Source organism: Talpa occidentalis, unplaced genomic scaffold (genome assembly GCF_014898055.3).
Source record: "Talpa occidentalis isolate TD23 unplaced genomic scaffold, MPIMG_talOcc4v2.1 talOcc4.14, whole genome shotgun sequence".
Lineage (NCBI taxonomy): Eukaryota > Metazoa > Chordata > Mammalia > Eulipotyphla > Talpidae > Talpa > Talpa occidentalis.
In genome coordinates, this window is record NW_023601433.1 from 87,710,947 (window position 1) to 87,734,962 (window position 24,016).

Genomic DNA, 24,016 nt, shown 5'->3' on the forward strand with positions numbered 1-24,016 from the left:
CTCTAAGTGATAGCATTCCAACAGTTCTGGGCTGGTGAACACATCCATGTGCACAGAGGGTGGCGAACACCAAGCTCCACAGGGATAGAAGCTCCTGTGCCTGGGACCCTTTGGGTCCTATCCGTATGTGCCTTTTATCTGGCTGTCATTATGTCCTTTATAATAAACCAGTCAACACAAGCAGAATATTTCCCTGAATTCTTAAGTCATTCCAGAAAATGATGTTCTCAACCCAAGGGGAGAATTGTGGGAACCCCTGACTTTGCAGCCAATCGGACAGAATTGTGGATAACCTGGAGCCCCATCACTTGCAATGACATCCAAGTGGGGGCAGTCTTGTGGGACTGAGCTCCTCACCTGTGCAGTCTGGGTTAACTGCAGGAAGTAAATGTCAGAATTGAACTAGGTTACAGGGCACAGTCGTTACCTGCAAAGTTGGAAAACTGGCTGGCGGGGGTGGGGAAATACCCACATTTGGTGTCAGCCCTTCCCTTCCTGGCCCGCTAGCACTGCAGAAGGGAGACTCAGGCCGAGCACAGGCCTCTCTGTCCTCATGCTGGCACAGATGGGCACAGAGCAAGCCCTCCAGTGACAAATGAGATAGAGGGCAACAGAATCAACAGTTCTGTGTGGAACTGCAAACTTGGAGCGCTGCACTGTCACTGTGGCATGAGTCCCATCTTCTCCCAGCCAGAACCACATGACTCCAGGAGCCCCAGAATAAACCCTAAATTCAGGGGGCCGACTTCAGCAGAGCTAAATTCTAGTCCTCATTCTGCTACTAACTTGCTGTGCCACCCTGGGCCAATCACTGGCCCTCTCTGAGCCTAAATTTTCCTCATGTACTCAAAGAGGAAGCTGGGCTAGATAACTACAACTCACAGTAATAACAGATAACACTGGCTGAGGATATGTACCAGCTACTATTCTAAGCAGGTGATACGTATTAACCCATGTAATCTTCATGACAACCTTATGAGGAAGATATAGTTAATTCCCCCATTTTTATATAGGAGACGACTTAGGCACACTAAAGTCAAGTGACTTGATCAAGGTCACTTAGCAAGTCAGTATTGGCATTAGAGTTCAAATGTGGGCAGTCTGACCCTCTAGTCCACGCTTATAACCACAGACTTTCGTTTTCCTTGTACAAATCACATCTTGACAATGAAAACCCAAGGAAAAGAGAATTCCCGTTCCTGGATCAAGCATTTCCCTTTTTCTGGGTTCTTGCAGTCATTATCAGTGCATTACTTTAGTTTCACAAAGTTGTAACCACAAGTTCTGAACTCTACACCCCCAGACAAGTCTGCCCCACAATTCATCAAACACGAGAACTGCCTGTGTGGGGACCTGAGGAGTTTATGCAGACTAAAGATAGGGGTCTGAATTTTCTTGGGGCAAGCCGCAAGAGGCAGTCTGATTGGCAAGAGGCTGCAGGGGAGAAGAGAGCTGGTGCAGCTCCAGGGGCCCAGACCAATTCTTCTGTCTGTCCTTGCTTCCCTAGCACCTACAGAGGTCTTGTAGTGAAGGTTCTAGAAAACTATCAGGTGAATGACAATTGAGGGGCTCAGGTGTCACTCAGCTTTGGGTTGCCATACTGTTAATTGTGAACCAATGATAAGAGTCTCAAATCTCTTCCCAGGGACTTAAATAAAATCCAAACCTTGGTCTTTACAGGGATATGTGATCTGACCCCTCTGGCCTCATCTTTAAGTATCCTTGGCCTCCACCATCTTCTGCTGTACTTTCTCTTTTTTTTTTTTTTTTTAATAGAGGCATGTTTTGTTTGTTTGTTTGTTTATACATGCACTGGGTACAGTCAGAAGCGCGGGAGGGTGAGAGAATTCACCAGAGCCAGAGCGGGGAGCAGAGCAGGCAGAAGGACCGAAGTACACTGCTGAGGGGAGCAGTGGGCGGCAGGAGAGGTCTGCGTGCCATGTGGGACCCTCCTCAGGTGGCCGGGGAGCAGCCGGGGATCGAACCGGCGCCGCAGAGGCCGCGGGCAGCTTCGCAACCCAGCGCTCAAGTGCTGCGCCACCGGGGAGGTCCTGCTGTACTTTCTCTTAAACCCTCATGCCCCAGGACCTTTGCACTTGCTTCTCTCCCAAGATATTTGCATGGCTCCCTCTCACCTTGTTAGTGCTCAAATATCATCTCACTCGAGGCCTCCCCTGATCATCAAATCAAAGGCCCCCTCCCCCCGAGTTGCTGCCACCATCATTTTAATTCTTCCACTGCCCCCATCTGGAACTGTGTCATCTATTTTACATATTTATCATTTACTTCCACCACCTAGAACCCTACAATAAACCTCCTGAGGGCAGGGCCCCATCTAATGTGTCTCCCTGATGCTCAAACAAGGAATCAACAGCAATTTGGCAACCGGGCCTCTCAGTTGCATCACCTGTAAATGACCTTCAATGACTTTCCTCAGGAGAGCAATGGCGAGAATCCAGGTGACACTTGAGACAGGAGGCCTGGGACTTTAGAAAGTACCAACTCAGGCGTCCAGGTGCAGGGACTGCCCTCGGTGTCGCTGGGAGCGGGGGTGGTGCCAGTGGGAACTGCCTTCGCCGTCCCTCCATTCTGACCTCTCCTCTTACCTTCGTGCTTCTGGAACTCCTCCTCGGAGAAGCTGACGTCCTTGTGGGAGAGGTTGGTCATGAGCTGTTTGTTCTCCTCCTGCAGCTGGGCGATCTGGGAGAGGAGGTCCTGGGCTTCCCCCCGCCACACGTCCTCCACCAGCTCCAGCTCCTGCCAGGTGACAGGCCGCAAGGGGTTAATGCAGCACCTTACCCACCTCGCCCACTACCCTCAGGATTTTGAGGTGACCCCTACCCCATGAAAATCAGGCAGAGGGCTGCGGAGCAGACAAGGCAGTTTTGCAAGAACTAGAATGTGGCATTGCCTGGCAGAGCCTGGATTTATGCCATCAGGACCCACCAGGTTGGACCTGCCCCAAGGACAACCATGGAGTTATGAGGAGACAAAGTGGGGGAGTGGGCACAGGCACAGGTGATGCGGATGTGAACATCCCCAATTGCTCTGGGCATCACCTCCCTGACTTTTGGCAGATGCTCAGTCAGGAGAAACCTTTCTCCACTTGGGGAGGAGGCTTCAAGAACCCAGGGATGCCACCCGGCCCCAGAGCCTCTTTTCTGCCTCTGTTTGGAGGGGTCTGGAGTTTAACCACAGTATGCCTTAGTTCCCCTGAGCTGGAGAGTCCTAATGGAAAGGCCCACTAGGTGGATGTAAGAATAAATGAGATGGCACTATTAAATTTATTATGTGGATGGCTACAATCAAAAGAACAGGTAATAATATGCGTTGACGAGGGTACAGAACAACTGCAAGCCTCCCGCATGGCGGATGGGATCAGACAGGTGCAGTGGTGAAGTTTAGTGGTTCCTCAAAAAGTGAAACACAGTTGGGGCCCCCCTGGTGGCCCAGAAGTTAAAGTCTCAGCATGATGAAGCTATCAGCAGCCACAGAGGCCTGAGTTCAATCCCCGGCCAGGGAGCTGACCCACAGGGTGCAGCAGACCTCTCCTGTCTCCCCGCTGCCCCCCTCAGCAGTGTACTTCATTCGATCCACCTGTTCTGCTCCCCACCCTGTTGCTGGTGAATCCTCTCACACACCCCTCTCCACCCCCCACACCCCCGCACCTCTGGCCTAGACCCCAGCTCTTGTATGCATAAATAAATAAAATAAATCTTTAAAAAAAAAAGTGAAACACAGTAACCATCTGATGCAGCAATTTCACTCCTGGGATCTGCCCAGGAGAAACTAGAAGAGATGCGCCCACCCCTGACATGTGCATGGACGTTCCCAGCAGCACCCGTCACAAAGCCATCAACTGATGGAGGGGTCAGTAACCATGGCCCGTCCACACAGCATGCGATGCAGACAGTGGGGCATGAGGCCCTGCCATCGGCCACCTTGGGGACAGGAGGCGACATGAGGGAAGCCCGACACCAAAGGTCACGCATTGCAGAATCCCGCCAGAGGGGATCGTCCAGACCAGGCCAATCTCAGACGGGTACACACGGCTGGGGTGTGTGGGGAAGTGAGTCAGCAGGTGTGGGTTTCTCTTGAGAGGAATGAAAATGGAAAAGCGATGGCAGGGCTGGAGCTACCGCATCCCAGCTCTGCAAGGAGTCTAAAACCATTGAATGGGACGCTTTAAATGGGTGCAGTGCCTCAGATCCACAGTCTGCTTGCCAGTTTTGTCTTTTTTTTTCCCATAGAGCGGGGGAGGGATCAAAACAGGGGCGGGGAGCGCACAAGGGACTGTAGTGTTGGATCACGGGTGCCTGGTGGTGGGAGAATTATGAGAACTACAACAGAGGGGAGAAATCAAATACTATCCACAAATTAACAATGATGTAAGAAAATAAGTAATTTAAAATAAATAAACAAAATGCTGTTGCAAATAAATAAATGGGTGAATTGCATGGTCTGTGAATTATACTCAGTCAGGCCGTTGCCAAAACCAAAAAGGTATATGGGGGACCATAAACAAAGCCGTATTTGTAGCGCAGATCCCTGAGTCTGAATCCTGCCCCTGCCAGGTACTAGCAGCTCTTGGATGAGTTATCCCACCTGTGGGTGCCCGGGAAACTGGGAAACTGGGTCACAGCTGCCGCTGAGCTGCAAGGATGAAATGGTTAATGTATGTGAATGCTGGAATATGTAAATTGTGGACATGTTTGGAATCGTGCCCAACCTGGAAAGTGCTAGCGATGTGTCTGCTGATTTCTGCTCCTGCCACAGCCCATCGCCAGGCGGCCCAGGTGGCCGGATCTCCAGCATTGCCTCCGTTCAGCTTTTAAATAAGTTCCAAATCCCTTCTCCTTTGTCAGGAAGGCTGCTGCATGGGGGACGAGAGAGGCAGTAACGAAGTATTCCCACAGCTGGTTCAAGGTCACCAGGGCCGTGATGGGGGCGGACAGAGGGCAGAGGTGGTGCTGGAATGGTGGAGGAGGTGCATAACCTTCCCTGTGCAAGTGCAGTTAACAGCAGAGCCAGAGCTGCCATCCGTCCCCTCTGCTCCCACTGCAAGGCTGGGCACAGAGAGGCCTAGGGAGCAGTCAAGTCTAATCGCCTGGGGGAGGCAGAATAAGGTCCAGATTCGAAGTCCTGGAACCTGAGACTGTGCCCTTACGTGCAGATGGGACTCATGAAGGGTCCCCAGGTGGGGAGACTCTCCTTGACTAGCCAGGGGGCCCCGTGTCATCACAAGGGTCCTTCTAAGTGGAAGAGGGAGGCAGAGGGCTGAGTCAGACCATGTGGGAGAGAAGCAGAGGTCAGAGTTGGAGACTTGACGGAGCTCCGCTGCAGGCCTGACGGGGTGGAGGGGGCTCTAAGTCAGAATGCAGACCCCATCCATTATTACCTTAGTGATAGTTCCTGTTAGAGCCCATCATCCCTGGGATAACAACTTTTGTGTTGTTTTGAGCCAGTGAGTTTGTGATAATCTGTTACAGCAGCAATAGGAGACGAATACGGACTTTAACCCTCAGTTCTTTATTCCGTCTCTCAAGAAACTAAAGGGGATGCTGAGGGAGCCCATTCTTGCCTCTGAGCTGATGGTGAATAATTTGATACTGCCTCACGCCACCGAAAAAGACTCTTCCAGAAAGTCGGCCCAGATTGTTCACCCCCCTGGCCTTCTCTCGGCACCAACAGTTTTTAAACTCTTGACACGGGCCTCCAAGGTCCTGCACAATCAGACCCTGCATCTCCCTGACCCCATCCTCCCACTCCCTCACTCTGCTCCAGCCACCCTGCTGCTTTATGTTTCCAAAACTCACCAAACTCATCCCTACCTCAGGGCCTTTGCATGTGCTGTAGCTTCTGCCTGGACTGCCCCGCCCCTAGATCTCTCTGTAGCTGGCATCTACTCTTCATTCAGATCTCACCTCCTCCGGGAAGCCTTCCTGAACTGCCTTATCTATCGGATCTCCACCCTGGTCAGTCTCTTTCATATTGTCTTTTTATCTCTTTCACGGCATTTATCATGAGTTGGAGTTTTTAAAACATACAGAAAAATGTCTATCTCCCCACACTACAACTGCACTGTTCCACTGAGCAGCCATCAGCCACACGTGGGCTGAACAGAAGCGTGCAGTCAGTGTTAAACATGCACTGGATTTTGAAGACACAGTAGGAAAAGAAGATGCAAAATGCCTCATTATTAACTTTTCTGTAACTATGTGAGGTGATGAAAGCTAACTAAATATATTATCATCATTTCACAACATATACATACTTCAAATTGTTATGCTGCACACCTAAAATTATTAGTACAGTGTTATATGTTAATTATGGCTTCATAAAAAGTTATTTACACTGATTCTGTGTTGATACAATATTCTGCATAGATTGAGTTTGATAAGGTGTTATTAATATTAACCTCTTTGGTGCCTTTTTATTAATCTGACATTCACAGCACATTTCTATGGAGCCTGCAGTGCCCTAGAAAGACAAATCCATGAGAACAAAGATCTGATCTGCTGTGGTCACAGGTATCTCCCAGAAGTGCTTAGCACACAGTAGGTGCTCAATAAATGTTTGTTGAATGACTAAATAACATATGCTGGTTACTTTATATGCACCTACGTCGTCGGCACAGCGACTGACCTCTAAAGCCTCTCTGTGTGCGTCGCCTGTCTTCTCTGTCCTACCCTGAGATGAGGAACTGGCTCTCTTTTTCTCCGCGGTGCCCACATCACCTAAGAGGATGCTTTGCACGTGGTGGCCCATCAACAGGCCTCAGACTGAGTAAGCAGGGAGACTATGGTAAGACTGGGCTGGGCCTGAGTGGTGAGCACTTGGGCTTTGCAGGAGGAGGAGTTGGTGGAAGCGAGGGCCCGGGCTTTACCGGAGAGGAATTTGCTGAAATAGAGAGTGAGTGAGGAAAGGGGGCAGGAAGGAAGGAAGGGATCAGGCGAATGGCACGCCAAGAAGATTTCTGCGGCAGTAACACCCTGAGAGTTCTCGAGGCTACAGGAAAACAAGAGGACACGTGGGTTGGGATGGGAGAAGACAATTTTGTCCTCTGCTGGAGGAGCGGTCAGCTTCTGTGTTTACAAACAAGCCCTGGCTCTGGACACTGGTGTTTACTTCCTGGCTGGCGGCACTACAGAAGCGACAAGTGCAGCTGCTGAAGCCCCACCAACTGCAGGCCTAGGAGACTCTGGGGGTTCCCACGGGTGCACCCAGCCCAGTGGCAGCAGGTCTACAATGCCAGGGCTGGGGATACAGGGGCCAGGGCTTCTGGGTGTTCTGGGCTAAGGCCCTTAGCCCCTGTTAAACCCTCTCCTCCTCCCTGGGCCTCTGGGAGGGATGAAAGGTGCCTGGGAAGGGGGGCTGCCAACGTCAGCCTGTCACCCAGGACCACCTTGGTGAAAGCCTCACCAGCATAAAGGCAGCAGCGAACACTTGTAAGGCCCTGGGGATGGGCTGAACTCTGCCCCGAGCTCCTTCTATCTGTTCTCATCACAATCCCCCAAGATAGTTCTACTGTGATCTCCGTTTCACAGTGGGGGAAACTGAGGCACAGAGAAGCAAGGTGTCTTGCCCAAGAGTGGCAGCGTTTGAAACCAGGCTGCCCAGCTCCAAAGTTCCTGGGAATCTTGATCTTGATTATAGGGCTGGGGCACTTGTAAGCTCCCAGAGTGATCCTGGAAATGTTACCTAACTCTGGGCACTTGAGTTTCCTTCCTGACCCCAGGACACATGGGCCTGTGGGCAAATACAGTCAAACCTCAAGCACCACTGCTCTTAGCCAGCACGGACACAGTGGACACAGCCTGGGCTAGTTTCCTTGAAAATACAAGGGTCTCATCTCCTGACTTGCCCGCTGCTCCCCTAGCAGTGTATTTCAGTCCATCTGCCTGTTCTGTTCCCCACTCTGTCTCTGGTGATTTCTCTTACCCCCCACACCTCTGGCCTGTACCCCAGTTCTTGTATGCATAAGTAAATAAATCTTGAAAAAAAATAAAATAAAATACAAGGGTCTCAAAGTACATATTACGCGATGGGCTGCCAAGGAGGTTCAGAGAGGCCAAGTGTATTTCCTGAGGCCACACAGCATGCCAGGGTCCCCTGCTCAGACACTCTGGTCCCCCCAGGAAAGGTGTTTCCTCCCATTCTGAGTCTGGAAGGTCTGATAGGCGCTTCCCTGGGCTGAGGTCAGGGCAGGAAACCATATGTCTCCCACTTCCTTCTCCCCAGGCACCTTGCCTGGACCAGCCCACAGGGAGCCCCGTGCTCCAGCCAAGGCTTCGCCAGCTTGCCCCAAACCAGCTCCTTCCTCCAGTTCAACTGGAATCCCCTCCACCTCCACCGGGGCCGCGCTCTCAGCACTGACTTGGGACACAGCCCTCCCTCCCACTCTGACCCTCTGTGTCTTCATCCGCGAAATGGAGATAATTCCTACTCCATGGAGGATGAAAGATAAAACCAAGGAGGGGAAAGCACTTCAGACCTTAAGTCGGTAAAGGGGAAGGAAGCCTGGAAAGCAATTTGCAAATAGGAAGCCAGAGTCTGGGGGTCAATGCTCTCAGCGGGAGAGTCACACCCCTGGTCTCCGGGGGCTCGGGGTGGGCTGCAGCAGTCCGGTCTTGGGTAACACTGGCGGGCAGGGGCTTATTTCATTTCCGGGGAAGAATAATACCCTGCAAGCACTTTAACACGGGTTAGGTCTCCCTAGTCCTGAAGAGGCGGGCTCTACTCTGGTCACCCCTGACCTGTGAGCAAACCGAGTCCCCAGAGGTTGAGTAGTTTGCCCAAGGCCACACCGCCTGCAGGTGGGATTACAAGTCAGGTGAGGTCCAGAGCGCTGCCCTTCGCCCGTGGGGTGGCGCACGCCTGGGGCCCCTCACCGGGCGCAAGACTCAGGGGTCCGCTCCCCCTCCCCCCTCCACGAGCGTCTCCTCTCTTCCCCTACACACATCCGTGCGCCCCGACAGCGCCGGGGCCGCAGCGCCCTCGGGTCCCAGGGGCCCCTGGCCTGGGAGGGTGGCCCGAGGCCGCCGCCCACCTTCCGGTGCTCGCGCTCCTTCTCGATGCGGTCCATCCTCTCCACGCGCAGGCGGTCCAGCTCCAGGCGCAGCTCGTCCAGCTCGGGCGCGACGTGGTGGCGGCTGACCAGCACCTCCAGGATCTCCAGGACGCGCACGACCTTGGGCATGAGGCGCGCGATGGCCTCGCAGCCGTGCTGGTCGATGACCCGCTCGAACTCGTGGCCCACGAGCGCCGCGATGTCGTACACGTCCATGACGGTCAGCTCCGCCACGTTCTTCTCCAGCGCCGACGCCGCCGCGGGCGCCGACCCCCGGTCCTCCTCCATGGCCCGCCGGGCCTCCGCGCCCCCGCCAACTAGTGCAACTCCCAAACTTGCGGCGGCCGGGCCGGCCGGGCCGGGCCCAGCTCGCGCCGCCGCCGCGCTCAGCGGCCCGTCCCGCGGGGCCCCGGGCGGCGGGCGCCGGCGCCGGCGAGGGGGGCCGGGAGCGCGAGGTCAGCGCGGGGCGCGGGTCTGGGCGCCCGACGCGGCCCGAGCCTGCTCCCCAGCGCGAGGCGGCGGCGAGGAGGGCGCGCGCGTGCGCAGGCCCGCGGCGCCTCCCAAGTTGGGAATCCGACCCGGGCGCAATGGAGGCGCGCGGTCCAGCCGGAGAGGGGCCGCGCCCCGCGGAGACGCCGCGGCCCGGAGGCGGCCCGCGCCGGGGCGGGGAGGGGCAGGCGGCCGCGCTCCTCGGGGAACTTCGGCGGCGGCGCGGCCGGGGGCCGGTCCCCCCGCGGGGTTGCCGCGCGCCCCGCCCCGATCCGGGTCTGGAGAGGGGCGCGCGCGCCGCTGCCGCCCGAGGGCGCCCTGGGGTCCTCCCCGGCGCCGCGGCCCCCGCCCCGACACCCGGGGCCTCCCCGCCCGCCCCCCGCCCGGCGCCCCCGCGCGTCCGGACGCACCGCCCCCCTCGGGCCGGCCCGGCTCCTCCTCGCCGCTCGCGCCCGGGAGGGGGCCCGGCCGCCGCGGGGGAGGGGCGGGGGCGGGGGCGGCGGCGGGCGCGCGGGTCCCTCCTGGCGATTCGCTGCGTCTCGGGGGACGCGGGCGGGCCCTGCGCGGGCGCGGAACGGAGGGGCCAAGAGGTGGCTTTGGGAGGGGCCGCCCTGGGGAGGAGGCGAGGCCCCCGGCCGCCGCCCCTCCCCGCCGCCCGGGCACCGGCGACCTGGCGGGCCTGGCGGACCTGGCGGGCCTGGCGGACCTGGCGGGCCTGGCGGCGCCGGGCCTGCGTCCAGTGGGGGCGCCCAGGGCAGGGCCGGGGCCGAGGGTCTCCGCCCGAAGCCGCCGGCCGCGTCCGCTCGCCGCTGCTTGTGACGGAAACGCCGCTTCACAGGGAGGAGAGGCCGGGTCGGCGCTCAGCGCCGCGTGCCGGTCCCAACCCGCCCGTGGGGCTGCCGGCTCTGCTCGTCCAGCAGAGCCTCCTCCCCCCAGAACCTTTCCTGAGCCCACTGTGCCCCCAACCCTCCCCCTACACACGCACACGCGCGCGCACACACACAGACACACACAGACACGCGCGGGTTCGGAGCCTCCTCTGCGCTCCCACAGCCGCCTGCCTGCGCCCATCAGACCCTGACGGCAGTAAAACCCTTAGCGCCCTTGCAGCCATGAAGCCCACCCAGCCCGGCACATACTGATTAAAACTTAAAAATTTCCTAAGTGTGGGCATTTGCTCCATATTTACTTGTGAAATATACACAGCCGTGCTTACCAGGCACCAGGCGTTGTTCTAAGCGCTCAACCACTATTTCCTCCTTCAACTTCACTCCACTGGTAATGGAAGGGTGGCCAGAGGACCACGGGGGGCCCCAGAACCCAAAGGGTGTCTGCCAGGGTGTCCCATTGGGCAGCTGTACTCAGTGGAGGCTCCATGTGCCTCCCGGACTGAACACAGCCGCACATCAGTGGGTGGAATCTGCAGAAGCAGATCCCAGGACCCGGCTCTCCCATCATGACCGGGACAGAGAGCTCTGCAAAAACATCAAACAATAGTCTCAATTTTTTTGGTTTTGGTTTGGTTTACAGAGTTATTTGGTATTTTTTTTAAAAAATTGTTAAAATTTAACATTATCATTTAAAAATGACTGTACTTAAAAGCCATCAGTTTAACCTTTTAGTGAGACCCATAGATAGAACTCACTAGCAAAATCTCTCTAGGGTCATCGATGGTTTTTAGGGGCGTTCTCTGAAAAGGGTCTCGAATATTAACATTGCAGAACTGCTGCCTTACAACATCCAAGTTTCCTCCATGATCTCTATTTTATAAATGAGGAAACTGAGGCACAGACACATCAAAGAATTCATCACAGGCTAGGCAGCTGGTCAGTGTAAAGCTGGGGGGGATGAGGGGGGCCTGTGCACCCCGTGAGCTGGCTATTTGATTGATGATCCAGAGCCTAAATCAAGGACAGCAAGGGATAGGGAGCCTCTGTAGCCACTGTACCAAATCACCCCAAACCAGGTGACTTAAAACAGCAGTTACTTTTCAATGCGTCTTGGGGGGATGCATTGAAGTCAGAGTGTCCACAGAGCCACGCTGTCTCTGTGGGGCTAGGGGAGGCCCCTCCTTGCCTTTTCCAGCTTCCTTAGCTTCTGGCGGGTCCCGCCCAACTCTGCCTGTCTACACATAGCCTTCTCTCTGTCTCTTATTTTTTTTTTTTTAATTTTCTAGAGGCATGTCTTATTTATCTATTTGTTTGTTTGTTTGTTTGGTTTATACATGCACTGGGTACAGTCAGAAGCCGGGAGGGCGAGAGAATTCACCAGAGCCAGAGCGGGGAGCAGAGCAGGCAGAAGGACTGTCTGCGCGCCATGTGGGACCCTCCTCCGGTGGCCGGGGAGCAGCCGGGGATCGAACCGGCGCCTCAGAGGCTGCGGGCAGCTTCGCAACCCAGCGCTCAACCGCTGCGCCACCTGGGAGGCCCTCTCTGTCTCTTATTAACAACACTGGTCGTCAGGTTCAGGGTCCTTCTGCACCGCCCAGGGTGATCTCCCAAGATCCATAACCACATCTGCAAAGACCCTTTGTTCAAATAAGGCCCCATCCACAGGTTCCAATGATTAGGACAATGGGCATGTCTTTTGGGGCAGGGGGAGGTGGCACCATTCAACACACTATAGTAGGTAAAGGTCCGGCGGCTGGAGGGTGAATCAAGGATGCCCAGATTGGGGAACCTCGCCTTCAAAGCACAGAGAGGTACTGGCAGTCCACTGGGAGGGCACAAAGATTGAGAAACCACAGTGGCAGCTGCAACCACACTGCTGGCTGCAGCCTGAGCCTCGAAGGCTGGCAGGAAAGGGATGGCAGGATGGGGGATGGAAATGACTTTAGAGAGGGAGAGGGGAGACAGGAGTCTGAGGTGTCTTCCAAATGGCAAGCCTGCGTGCTCAACAGGAAAGGAAAGAAAGAGAGGCCCGCATAGACATAGGCGGGATGATCTTTTTTGTTTTGGTATGGCTTTCACATTTTTTTTCTTAAGGTTACAATCTCATGGATAGTAGGCAAAGCCAGTTAAGTCTGTGGCTGATGGCCTCCCTGGTGGCGCAGGCAACTGAGTACAGCACTGTGAAGCTGTCTGCAGCCTCTGCAGCACGGGTTCGATCCCGGCCAGGGAGCGGACCCACATGGCGTGGCAGACCTCTCCTGTTCTGTTCCCTGCTCTGTCTAGTGAATCCTCTCACACTCCCGCACATCTGGCCTGTACCCTGGTTCTTGTATGCATGGATAAATAAATCTTTAAAAATAAATAAATTAGGGGGCCTCCCCGGTGGCGCAGCGGTAGAGCGCTGGGTTGCGAAGCTGCCCGCGGCCTCTGCAGCGCCGGTTCAATCCCCGGCTGCTCCCCGGCCACCGGAGGAGGGTCCCACATGGTGCGCAGACCTCTCCTGCCGCCCGCTGCTCCCCTCAGCAGTGTACTTCGGTCCTTCTGCCTGCTCTGCTCCCCGCTCTGGCTCTGGTGAATTCTCTCACCCTCCCACGCTTCTGACTGTACCCCGTGCATGTATAAACAAAACAAACAAGCAAACAAATAAATAAAGAAAAAAACATGCCTCTATAAAAAAAAAAAAAAAAAAAAAAAAAAAAAAAAAAAATAAATCTTTAAAAATAAATAAATTAGGGGGCCTCCCCGGTGGCGCAGCGGTTGAGCGCTGGGTTGCGAAGCTGCCCGCGGCCTCTGCGGCGCCGGTTCGATCCCCGGCTGCTCCCCTACCACCACCGGAGGAGGGTCCCACATGGCGTGCAGACCTCTCCTGCCGCCCGCTGCTCCCCTCAGCAGTGTACCTCGGTCCCTCTGCCTGCTCTGCTCCCCGCTCTGGCTCTGGTGAATTCTCTCACCCTCCCGCGCTTCTGACTGTACCCAGTGCATGTATAAACAAAACAAACAAACAAACAAATAAATAAATAAAAAACATGCCTCTATTTTAAATAAATAAATAAATAAATAAATTAGGGCCTCCCCGGTGGCACAAGGGGTTAAGCACCGCACTATGAAGCAATCTGCAGCCTCTGCAGCACGAGTTTGATCCCCGGCCTGCCAGAGAAAAACCCACATGGCGCAGCAGACCTCTCCTGTCTCGCCTGCTGCTCCCCTCAGCAGTGTATTTCAGTCGGTCCGCCTGTTCTGTTCCCCACTCTGTCTCTGGTAAATCCTCTCACCCCCCGCACCTCTGGAGTGGACCCCAGCTCCTGTATGCATAAATAAATCTTTTAAAAAAATTTATAAATAAATAAATAAATAAAAGTCTGTGGCTGAACTTCAAAGCCTCTCTGCATTATCTTTTTGGTCCAGTCACTGAGCAGTTGTGTGACCCTGCGAGTCACATGACCTCTTGGTGCCTCAGCGTCTCCCTTTGCAAAATGGGATCACAGAGGGCAAGGGTGATTATTAAACAAATGACCATATGTGCAGGCCACACAAGATACAGCATGTTGCAGATGAGTTAACGTTTATTATTACTATTATTATTATTATTATTACAGAAGCCTGGAGGGGAAAGCTGGGCGTGGATGTACACATGCAGTTGGCAGCCGGGGACGTGGACCAGGAACGCAGGACCAGAGCAGGCGAGACAGGACTGAGACTGACCCTCACTCATTCAGTAAATGTTTCACTCTCAATATGTGCCAGGGACGATGCTAACCCTGCGGGAGGTGGAACTTACAAGTCAGGGTTGTTGCTCTCATGGGAAACAGACAGTAAACGAGAAAAAACAAAAATAAAACTTCCAAAAACAACAACAAAAAAAACAAATTCAGGTAGTGCAGGAGGGGATTGAGAGAGGGGAATCAAGAAATTAGTGTCACAGAAGCCAGGTGTGTTAGCACACTTTGATGGCTAAAAGCGTCACCTATACATATTTTAAATGTATTTCTTTTTTTTAAGGTTTATTTATTTATGCATACAAGAGCTGGGGTACAGGCCAGAGGTGCAGGGGGAGAGAAGATTCACCAGAGACAGAGTGGGAATTAGAACAGGCAGATGGACTGAAATACACTGCTGAGGGGAGCAGTGGGGAGACAGCAGAGGTCTGCTGCGCCATGTGGGTCAGCCCCCTCACCCCTGGCTGGAGATGGAAATTGCGCTGCTGCAGCTGCGCAGTACCCCACAGCGCTGACGCCCAACCCCTTGCGTCACCAGGGAGGTCCCTATTTCAAATGTATTTCTAAAACACATTGAAGCTGTATACCCACAGTACATTTATCATGTTTGAAAAAAAAATCATAAGTAGTTCTTCACATCAAATACCTCTGGGGTTCAAAGTGTCAATTGTCTCATCATTTATTTAACAATTTTGTCTGTTTAACTCAAGATCCAAGATGGGCGTCAATGTCCCCTCGTCTCTCTGACCCTTTCCTCTCTTTTTCCCCTTACCTTGAGATTTGTGGATGAAACAGGATTCTTTGTTTGGTCAAGATTCTCAGTCTGTATTTTGCTAATTTCCCCACTGTAATGTCTTGAACATGATTATCTATTCCCTGTATTTTCTGTAAACTAGTAGTTGAATCCAGAGATTTTATCTGGTTTGAGTTCAATTTATTTGCCGTTCCAGCATTTCTTTTTCCTCTTTTTTGGGGGTAGGAGGTTTCTTCTTTTTTAAAGCTTAGTGAATTGCCTTTATTAAAGGAGTTTGTTTTGCATGTTTCTTTATTTTATTTTTTTTAAAGATTTATTTATTTATGCATACAAGAGCTGCGGTGCAGACCAGAGGTGGGGAGGCTGATTCACCAGAGACAGAGTGGGGAACACAACAGGCGGACTGATAGATACTGCTGAGGGGAGCAGCGGGTGAGACAGGAGAGGTCTGCTGCACCATGTGGGTCAGCTCCCTGGCCGGGGATCGAATTCATGCTGCAGTGGCTGTGGACAGCTTCACAGTGCTGTGTCTTATCCCCTTGCACCACCAGGGAGGCTCTGTTTCTTTGTTTAAATATAATTCGCATGTAATAATCCTCACCCCCTTGCTGAGCACATTAACAGGCACTTGGTGCACATTAAACGCAGTTGCCCTCAGTGTACTCTTTTTTTTTTTTAGAGGCATGTTTTTATTTATTTTTTTTATTTGTTTCGTTTATACAAGCACTGGGTACAGTCAGAAACGCGGGAGGGTGAGAGAATTCACCAGAGCCAGAGGGGAGAGCAGAGCAGGCAGAGGGAACGAAGTACACTGCTGAGGGGAGCAGCGGGCGGCAGGAGAGGTCTGCGCGCCATGTGGGACCCTCCTCCCGTGGCCGGGGAGCAGCCGGGGATCGAACCGGCGCCACAGAGGCCGCGGGCAGCTTCGCAACCCAGCGCTCAACCGCTGCGCCACCGGGGAGGCCCCTCTCAGTGTACTCTTAATGTCAGGGATTTCCCACTCACCAAACTCAGAAAGGAGGTAGCAGGATACTAAGCAGGAACCAATTTGTGACGTATTGTGTGGAGCATGCAAATTTGGGCCAGAGCTGAACTGTTGGAAACTAGAAAGGGAATGGATGGTGGCTCCACTAGGAGGTCCTGTTTCCACCCATTCCACACACAACACTCACCCTCTGAATAAGTCACCAACTAGAAGGGTGAGGTGGTCACGATTGGGGATGAAATGAGGCTGGCCATGTTGTTAACAGTTGTGGATGGGAACATAGAAATTCACCATACTATTTGGCTTCCTTCTGTAAGATTAGAGACTTTTCAGTTACAAAAATTCTTTAAAATTTAAACCATAGGGGCCTCCCTGGTGGCACAAGAGGTTAAGATGCAACTTATGAAGCTAAATGCAGCCTCTGCAGCACGAATTGGATCTCTGGCCGGCCAGGGAGCGACCCCCATGGTGCAGCAGACCTCTCCTGACTCGCCTGCTGCTCCCCTCAGCAGTGTATTTTGGTTAATCTGTCTGTTCTGCTCCGCACTCTGTCTCTGGTGGATCCTCTCACACACACACCCCCACCTCTGGCCTGTACCCCAGCTCTTGTATGCAAAATAAATAAAACGTTAAAAAAATTTTAAACCATAGGTTTGAAGGAGGGGCAAAGTACTGGCTTGCCTGGGTTGCTCATGAGTCTGCCTTCTATTGCGGTAGAAGAGGTTTGATGCTGCCCACAGGAACAGACGTTCTGGAGTGGGGAGAGTGGGTGCAGGGACCACCCACAGCTAGGGGCAGGAGGAAGAGCTGTAGGCAGATGACAGATGGTTCCTCTCTCTGGGAGCCGCTGGGGAGCTGTGATTTGTGGAAGGAGAAGTCCCCACTTCCCGGAAAGGCAGGCCGCGGGGGCCTGAGAAGCCACACCAGGGCTTTAAAGGCAACTCGGGGGCACTGGCCTACGGCTGCCCAGTGCTGCGGCCATAGACAACGCAGCAGACTGAATGTCCGTGTCCCCAGCCTCCCCCCAGGTCACATGCTGGAACCTTAACCCCAAGGTGTGGTGCCAGGAGATGGGGCCGTGGGCAGCCACCAGGCCTTGGTGGCAGGTGGGATTAGTGCTCTTAGGCGTCTTCAGAGCACTCCGCTGCCTGGCCACTTTGTGATGACACAGCGAGAAACTGGCCGCCATGAGCCAGGAAATGTGGGTCCTCTGCAGATACCAACTCTCCCAGGGCCTCAATCCTGGACTTCCAGGCTCCAGGATGGCGAGAAAAGAATTACAAAGGGCCCAGTATATGGTGTTTTGGTTATAGCAAAGATGGACTGGGAGCACCGACATTTTTCAGGGGTCTGAGGGGTGTCCCCCAGCTCTTCCTTACCCCGTCCCTTCAGTCTGATCCGCAGAGCTGCCAGCTGGCTGCAGCCTCACACCCAATCTCCAAGCCACACCGCCCTCCTGGCCTCCCCAAGCTCTGCTCTGACTCCTCCGTCCTTGAGATGCTAGGCCACTCCTCATGTCGCCTTTGCATCTTTAAACACCACAAATGTCCCACAAGACTGTGGCCTGCGCGGCACTCACTCCACTTGGTCTCGCCTGTCCCCCCAAGGAGCGTGGGAGGATCCAATCAGGCTTTCCAAATGCATCTCTGCAAACAGATCAAACAAACCTCAGCCGCGGGCGTTCTCGAACCTGCCCTGCGCGCGCCCTCTGAATCTCAATGTCTGCTTCTGGCTGCAGAGGGGTCGCCAGGGAGTGCCGGGTCTGTGGGGATTTTCCCTCAGTGACGCCGAGACCTGCCAGTGCGTCTCTGCTTCCAGTCTCGTCCACGCAAGTGGTTTGGCTCCTAATTAAAGAAAATGCTTAAAGGAAACTATGAAAAGGGTAAAAAAAAAAATAAATCACCCACTGCTTCTGTATGGGTCCCCGGGAAACCAGAGTCCGAGACAAAGGGGACGAGATAAGGCTTCATGGGAGGGGACGGTCCCAGGGAAGCAAGTGTGGGGGAAGGGGAGGGAGGCCGAGAAGGAGGGAGAACAAGGTCAAGGGGGGACGTTACCAGAGCTGGCCCTGCGATCTTGGGGTCTTACAGGGCGTCTCTGGGGAGGAAGCGGGAAACCTCATGTTCTTGCAACTGCCCCTTAGCACAGGCGGGGGCCTTGGGGGTGCCGTGGGGGCTTTGTCTGCCCACTCTCCCTGCCCCTCATTTGTCCTCTCTGTGGGGCATTAACTGGCCCCTCTGGTCGGGCTGGTCTTTATCGGCTGAATCTTCATCAGCTGAGGTACCTGCATTGCTCGGGGCTTGGAGCTGTGGGACTGGTCGTGGTGGCTGCTGTTGTTGGCAGGGGGCGGGGAGGGTGGGGGGGAGGAACAGGTCTGGGTCAGCCACACCCATAATTCACCCATTCAAAAAATTGTACATTCACTAGAATTTCTCTCATCTCATGTCCACTCCCAGATAACTACTGTTGACAATGTGGTCCATGCTCTTCTCGATCTTTCCCCGAGACTAGGCTTACATACCTACACATACATTTATTTTTTTCAGTGTAAGCATGACATACAAATTAGAGCGTAATTTGCTTTTTTCAGTTAATAATACCCTGTAATCATTTTCCAGCTTAGCATCTATAGACCTAGCTCATTCTTTTTTTTTTTTTTTAAGCTAGATAGTATCTGCCTCATTCTTCTTCTTTTTTTTTTTTTTTTTTTTTTTTTGTGGGACTCTCGCTGGTGGCCGGGGAACAATCCAGCACTGCAGAGGCTGCGGGCAGCCTCGCAGCCCAGCGCTCAACTGCTGTGCCACCAGGGGAGGCCCATCTGCCTCATTCTTTTAAATGACTGCCTCAGTTTGTTTTATGGATGTACTGGAATTTTCTGGACCATTGCTCTCTTGATAGACACGCTATTTCCTGGGTTGGGCTATTTTAATGCCTGTTGCTGTGCAAATCAACATGAATTTTCTGTCCTTTCAGCTTTGTGAGAAGAGAGTGGCCAACACTTGCTACATCCTCATTGACCTGGCACCTCCGATCCGCTTATCCCCTGGGCAGCGAGGAGGAAGGCTGAAGGTCAAGCTCACCGGCTGCAGAGCAAAGCCGGCTGAGGTGGGGCCGCCACCCAGCAGCCACGCATCTTTCTAAAACGCAGTTTTGAAGGTGCTGTTTTCTGATTTCAATCCTTTCTGGGATTTCCACTGCTTTGCAGGGGCTGGGAGGGCAGCGCTCTTCCGTCTTCTCCACATTTCAACCACACTAGATCTTTCCAGTTTTTGAACTTACCAAAGTCAGAATCCTGATACAATGCTGTTAGGAGAGCACCTTGGAAAATGGTCAGTAGCTATGAAACCTAAACACATACCTCCCCCACGACCTTGCAATTCTAATCCTACATTTCTAACCACCAGAATGAGGAAAATCCATAGCAGCTTTACTCAAAATTGTCCAAAAACAGGAAATAAACTGACGGTATTTTCAGCCTGCATGATGATTTTAAGATTCATTCAAATTGTTGTGTCTTTATATTGCTCTTTCCTTTTCAGTGCTGAGTAGTATTCCGCAGTATAGCTCTGTCACAATTCGTGTATCTAGTCACCTGTTCTTGAACATTTGGGTCATTTCCTTTTTCTGCCTAATTCTGATTCCCATGCTGTTTGGGGAGAGGCAGCCTGAGTCAGGAAGAAGCAGGGAGAAAAGAGGGGCCAGGAGATGGGGACAACCACGTGTGGCGGCTGTCACCTGAGCACTGGGTCATGCCGGGCCTGGGGCTGTGCTACTTCTAGGGTCTTCAGCTGCAGCATCTAATAATCTTTAGGAATTTAAAAATATGCATTGTGGTAGGTGGCTGCACAATGCTGTCAGTGTCACGGAAACCACTGAATTGTACACTTTAAATGTGTAAATTGTATGGTGTACAAATCACATCTGAACAATGCCCAAATAAAATTATACAAGATAAAGACAATGCTAGAATCACAAAGACTATGCTAAAATCACATTTTACCAAAACCCAGCATGAGAGCAGCTCACTCTGTCTGTGGAGAGGGGGAGGCTCTGAGAAGCCTGAGGAGTAAACACCTTTACTAGGTGAGCTAGAGAAGACCTCCCAGAAAGGAACTGAGTATGATCCTTTAAATGGAAGACAGGGGCCTCCCTGGTGGCCTAGGGGTTAAGTGTCAGTGCTATCACCATTACCATCTGAGTGCAATCCCTGGCCAGGGAGCTGACCCATGTGGCGCCTCAGACCTCTCTTCTCTTGCCTGCTGCTCCCCTCAGCAGTGTATTTCAGTAAATCCACCTGTTCTGCTCTCCACTGTCTCTAGTGAAACTGTTGTAGAGCAACCCCGATACAAAATGGGGTGCCTGACTGTGGGTCCTCACCCGCGCACTTAAAAGGACTTATCAATGCTCTACTGCAGGCACACGTGAAAGGTTCATAAAAGGTTTATTTACAAGGGAAGGGGAAATGAGGAAATGTACTGCTCTGGGAGAAAAGTGGGAGACAAAGTTTTAAATGAGTCCTACCCAATCCGCCGATCAGGAATCCCAAAATGGCGCCCTGAGAGCTGCCGCCAGCCAGGAGCCGTGAAGCCAGGAGGCGAGCCATCGCCAGAGAGCCCAAGGCCCACGTGTTTGGTTTTTATATCCAACCTGGCTGCCCAACTCCACCCTCAGGTCCCAGCCACCTTCCCTTTGGTAGTGATGGGATTTGTCTTTCCCAATGTCTTGATGGCTTTAGTCTGGAGTGGGGGTGGGGTCCACAAAGCCTGTATGGGATTATCTCAGGACATCATTTCCCCCTAACAATTCCTCTCATCCCTCGTACCTCTGGCCTACACCCCAGTTCTTCTATGCATAGACAAACAAACAAATAAGTTAAACACAGGACTAAGAGTTAAGGTGATAGTACCTTCTAGTGCATGAAGACACACCCTCTCTTCTGGCACTGTCGAACGACTTACACCATGCCACTGTAGAATTGATCTAAATTATTTCATGACATCTATAGCATGGAGCCCACTTGTCACAAACATCTCCAAACAGGCCGGGGAAGTCTCTGCAGTTGTGATGCCTCTTGTTTGGTTTTCCAGAGTTTGACAAAAACTCTTCCACCATTCAAAATGAAAAACTCAAACAATAAACACAAATAAGAAATCCAGTATGTCAGCTTCAGACACAGCTGGGTTGTGGGTCTCAGGGATGTCACCTGATCTGTTGTTCTCTGCCCCTCGGCTCCACGCACCATGCTGACGTCACTCTCAAGCAGGCTGGCCCCCAGGACCCTCCGGGTTACAACCCGCCAGTTCAATAATTTCAGGTAACAGTGAATTTTTGTGGCACATCAACTTGGGACACACGCCCCGCTGTGGAAAGGTTTAGAGCTGGGGGCTTGGGGGGCCTGGGGACAAGAAGGGGCCATCTGGGTGGCATGGGACAAGAAAGGAGGGAGGAAAATCCTCAGGGTCTTCTTTCAGACCTATTCAGAGGGCAGAATAGGTACTGACAGAGCAGACCAGACCCCAAACATCAATAACTTAGTTTGGGACCAAGAGGTTTGCTCACACTGCAGAAACAGCCACGTAAGAAGCTGCTGTGAAGACCTTTTTTAATCCTTCAATTTCGTCTTTATAATCAGGACTATCCTTTTCCTTTCACTTAATGTTCTTTAAGCATTGTTCCTCCCTCTCCAGGAACATCCTCAGCAGCAGGTCCTGTTATCAAGAATGGCCCCGCCCATATGCCTGAGCATTCTCTTCTGAGATTGCCGGTCAGCCTGTAACTAATTACTTCCAGGCTTTGTTCTCCGAGGTTCGCAGGGCCCAGCACTGGGCGGGATCAGCAACCCAGTCTTCATAGTCCGGAACAGCCTGACATTTAGACTTTTCATTTTTATAGGTGTTAGCAGACACCTCCCCCATTGATAAGAAGACATGTCACCTTCATTTTGTCCCATTACCAGGCCACCCCAGCTGTCCTGCGAGGAGAATGAACAACTTTGATAAACTCCATAGTCACCTTGTGACTCTCAGAGCTATGCCATATTGTATTTTTCACACTCAGTGTTAGTGTAAGCAGATCCCCACTGGTTTACTCCTCAAGGTTTTTGTTATTATAAACATTGATGCTATGAACCTTTCTGTACATGCACCTTTGGGTATATATTCCTGGATTCTATAGAAGATTCCTAGAAGGAATTTGCAGGTTAAAACTTTTCTAGATAAGACCAAAGCTGTCCCACATGTTCCCCTCCACCCCACCCCCTCTGCCGCCAACTATATGGGGAGACCTGTTTCCCCACCGCCTGTCACTGATACTATCCCAGGTTTAAGTGTTGCCAACATTGTGGTCAAAGAATGCTGATGTCTTCATCACTTGGGCAATTTTAACAGAACGTCACGGCTTTCATGGGCTGTATACTCACACATCAGAACACCATTTAATAGGTATCTATAGCCGTGTCTATTTCCAGAGGAATATAAAAAGACTCCAGTGAATCAGCTAAATGTTAACTCAGCTTGCATCATCATCATCTATATAAGTGATGCCATGTTCCTTGTCGTAAATATTGGCTGGTTGTAAGCCCCAAACAGTAATTCTTCCTACAAATCACTGCTGGACTACATTTTCCAGCCTCCTTCAGGGCTATGGACAATCATGTGACCAAGTTCTGACACTCCTCCCCATCTCCCCCTCCCCACCCCCACCCCGCAGCAGAATATGGGCTGTGCTATGTTCCACTTCTAGTTCTGGTCTTTTGTGAGACATGTTAGGAAAGAGGTGCTCTTTTGCGCTGGGTTGCCAGCCTGCTGGGACACAAGCATAAGACACAGCTGCCGTCGCCCATCCTGCCACCATGTGGGAAATCTTGCCTGAGAATGAAGCCACCACGTGGGCACCTGACTCAGCCAGACCTGACCATCTACCCCTTTGTGGTTTAAGCCAGGTCGAGGTCTCCTAGGACAACCCTCCCGCGGTCTTTGCACAGCATTGCTCACCCCTCCTGCGGAAGGAACACCTTCCTCGATAACTCAGTGGGGGCAGATGGAATGGGCATGTTCAGCCTAGAGGATTCCCCTTTCCTTCTGAGAGACAGCCCATCTGTTCCCTCCCACCACAGGTGGATCTGATCAGGCACATGAGGCCCCCAAGTGCCTGCAGCTGGGTGGCAACAGCCTTTGAATTTTGTGTGTCAGTAGGCAAATCAGCCGTGCCTACCTTTCTAAACCACATTCTCCAACATTCGCTTATAGTTAATCATGGTACCATTTAAATGTCCCATCTTCCTTATTCTTCTGTCTTATTCCCCACTGGGTTTATAATTCAGGACAGGAATTTGTATCTGTCAGAAGAGAACCCACTTCAGGTCTTTCCAACGGAAAAGGTTTAATATAGGAAGTTGGTTAAACAGGAGTATTAGTTATGTACTGCTGTGTAACAAGTTACCCCAAAACTTAACAGCTTAAAACAACAATCATTACATTTTACGGTTTCTTCAGGTCCAGAATTCGGGAGCAGCTGGGCTAAGCAGTGAGGATAACTGGGTCCCTCATGAGCTGCAGCCCAGACATGGCAGGGGCTGCCTCATCTGAAGGCTCGAATGGGGCTGGAGCAGCCACTCCCAGGACGGCACCTAAATTGGCTGTGGGTGGGGCCCCCTGCTCTGTCCATGTGGGCCTCTCCCAGAGCTGCTTGTGCATCCTCTTGACAGGCCGGCTGGCTTTCTCCAGAGGATGTGAGTGAAGAGAACAAGGGAGATGCCATCCATGACCTCGCATCAGGAGTCACTGTCACATCTGCCACATTATCTGAGTGAGAAGTGAGTGATCAAGCCAGTCTGCCTCCCAATGCAGGGGAAAGAGAATTATGCTCTGCCTTTTTTTTTTTTTTTTGAGATTTATTTTATTTTTATAAGAACCGGGGTACAGGCCAGATGCGTGGGAGGGTGAGAGGATTCACCAGAGACAGTGCGGGGAACAGAACAGGCAGACTGACCAAAGTACACTGCTGAGGGGAGCAGCACTGTTGAGAGGAGCAGCAGGCGAGACAGGAGAAGTCTGCTCGCCATGTGGGTTGCTCTGCGACCAGCGGGGATTGAACCAGCACTGCAGAGGCTGC

General features: G+C 52.6%; 1 protein-coding gene across 2 annotated transcripts in view; it reads right to left on the minus strand.

Annotated features, from left to right (window-relative positions):
* RILPL1 (Rab interacting lysosomal protein like 1) overlaps positions 1–9,384 on the minus strand; it is a 29,190-nt gene extending 19,806 nt beyond the window's left edge. For both annotated transcript variants that reach the window (XM_037511288.2, XM_037511289.1), the window contains exons 1-2: positions 9,050–9,384; positions 2,607–2,757 (exon numbers count right to left, since the gene is read on the minus strand). In XM_037511288.2, coding sequence (XP_037367185.1) covers positions 2,607–2,757; positions 9,050–9,358 — 460 coding nt within the window. In that variant the 5' untranslated portion in view covers positions 9,359–9,384. The remainder of the gene's footprint in view (positions 1–2,606; positions 2,758–9,049) is intronic.
* Between the last annotated feature and the right edge of the window lie 14,632 nt (positions 9,385–24,016).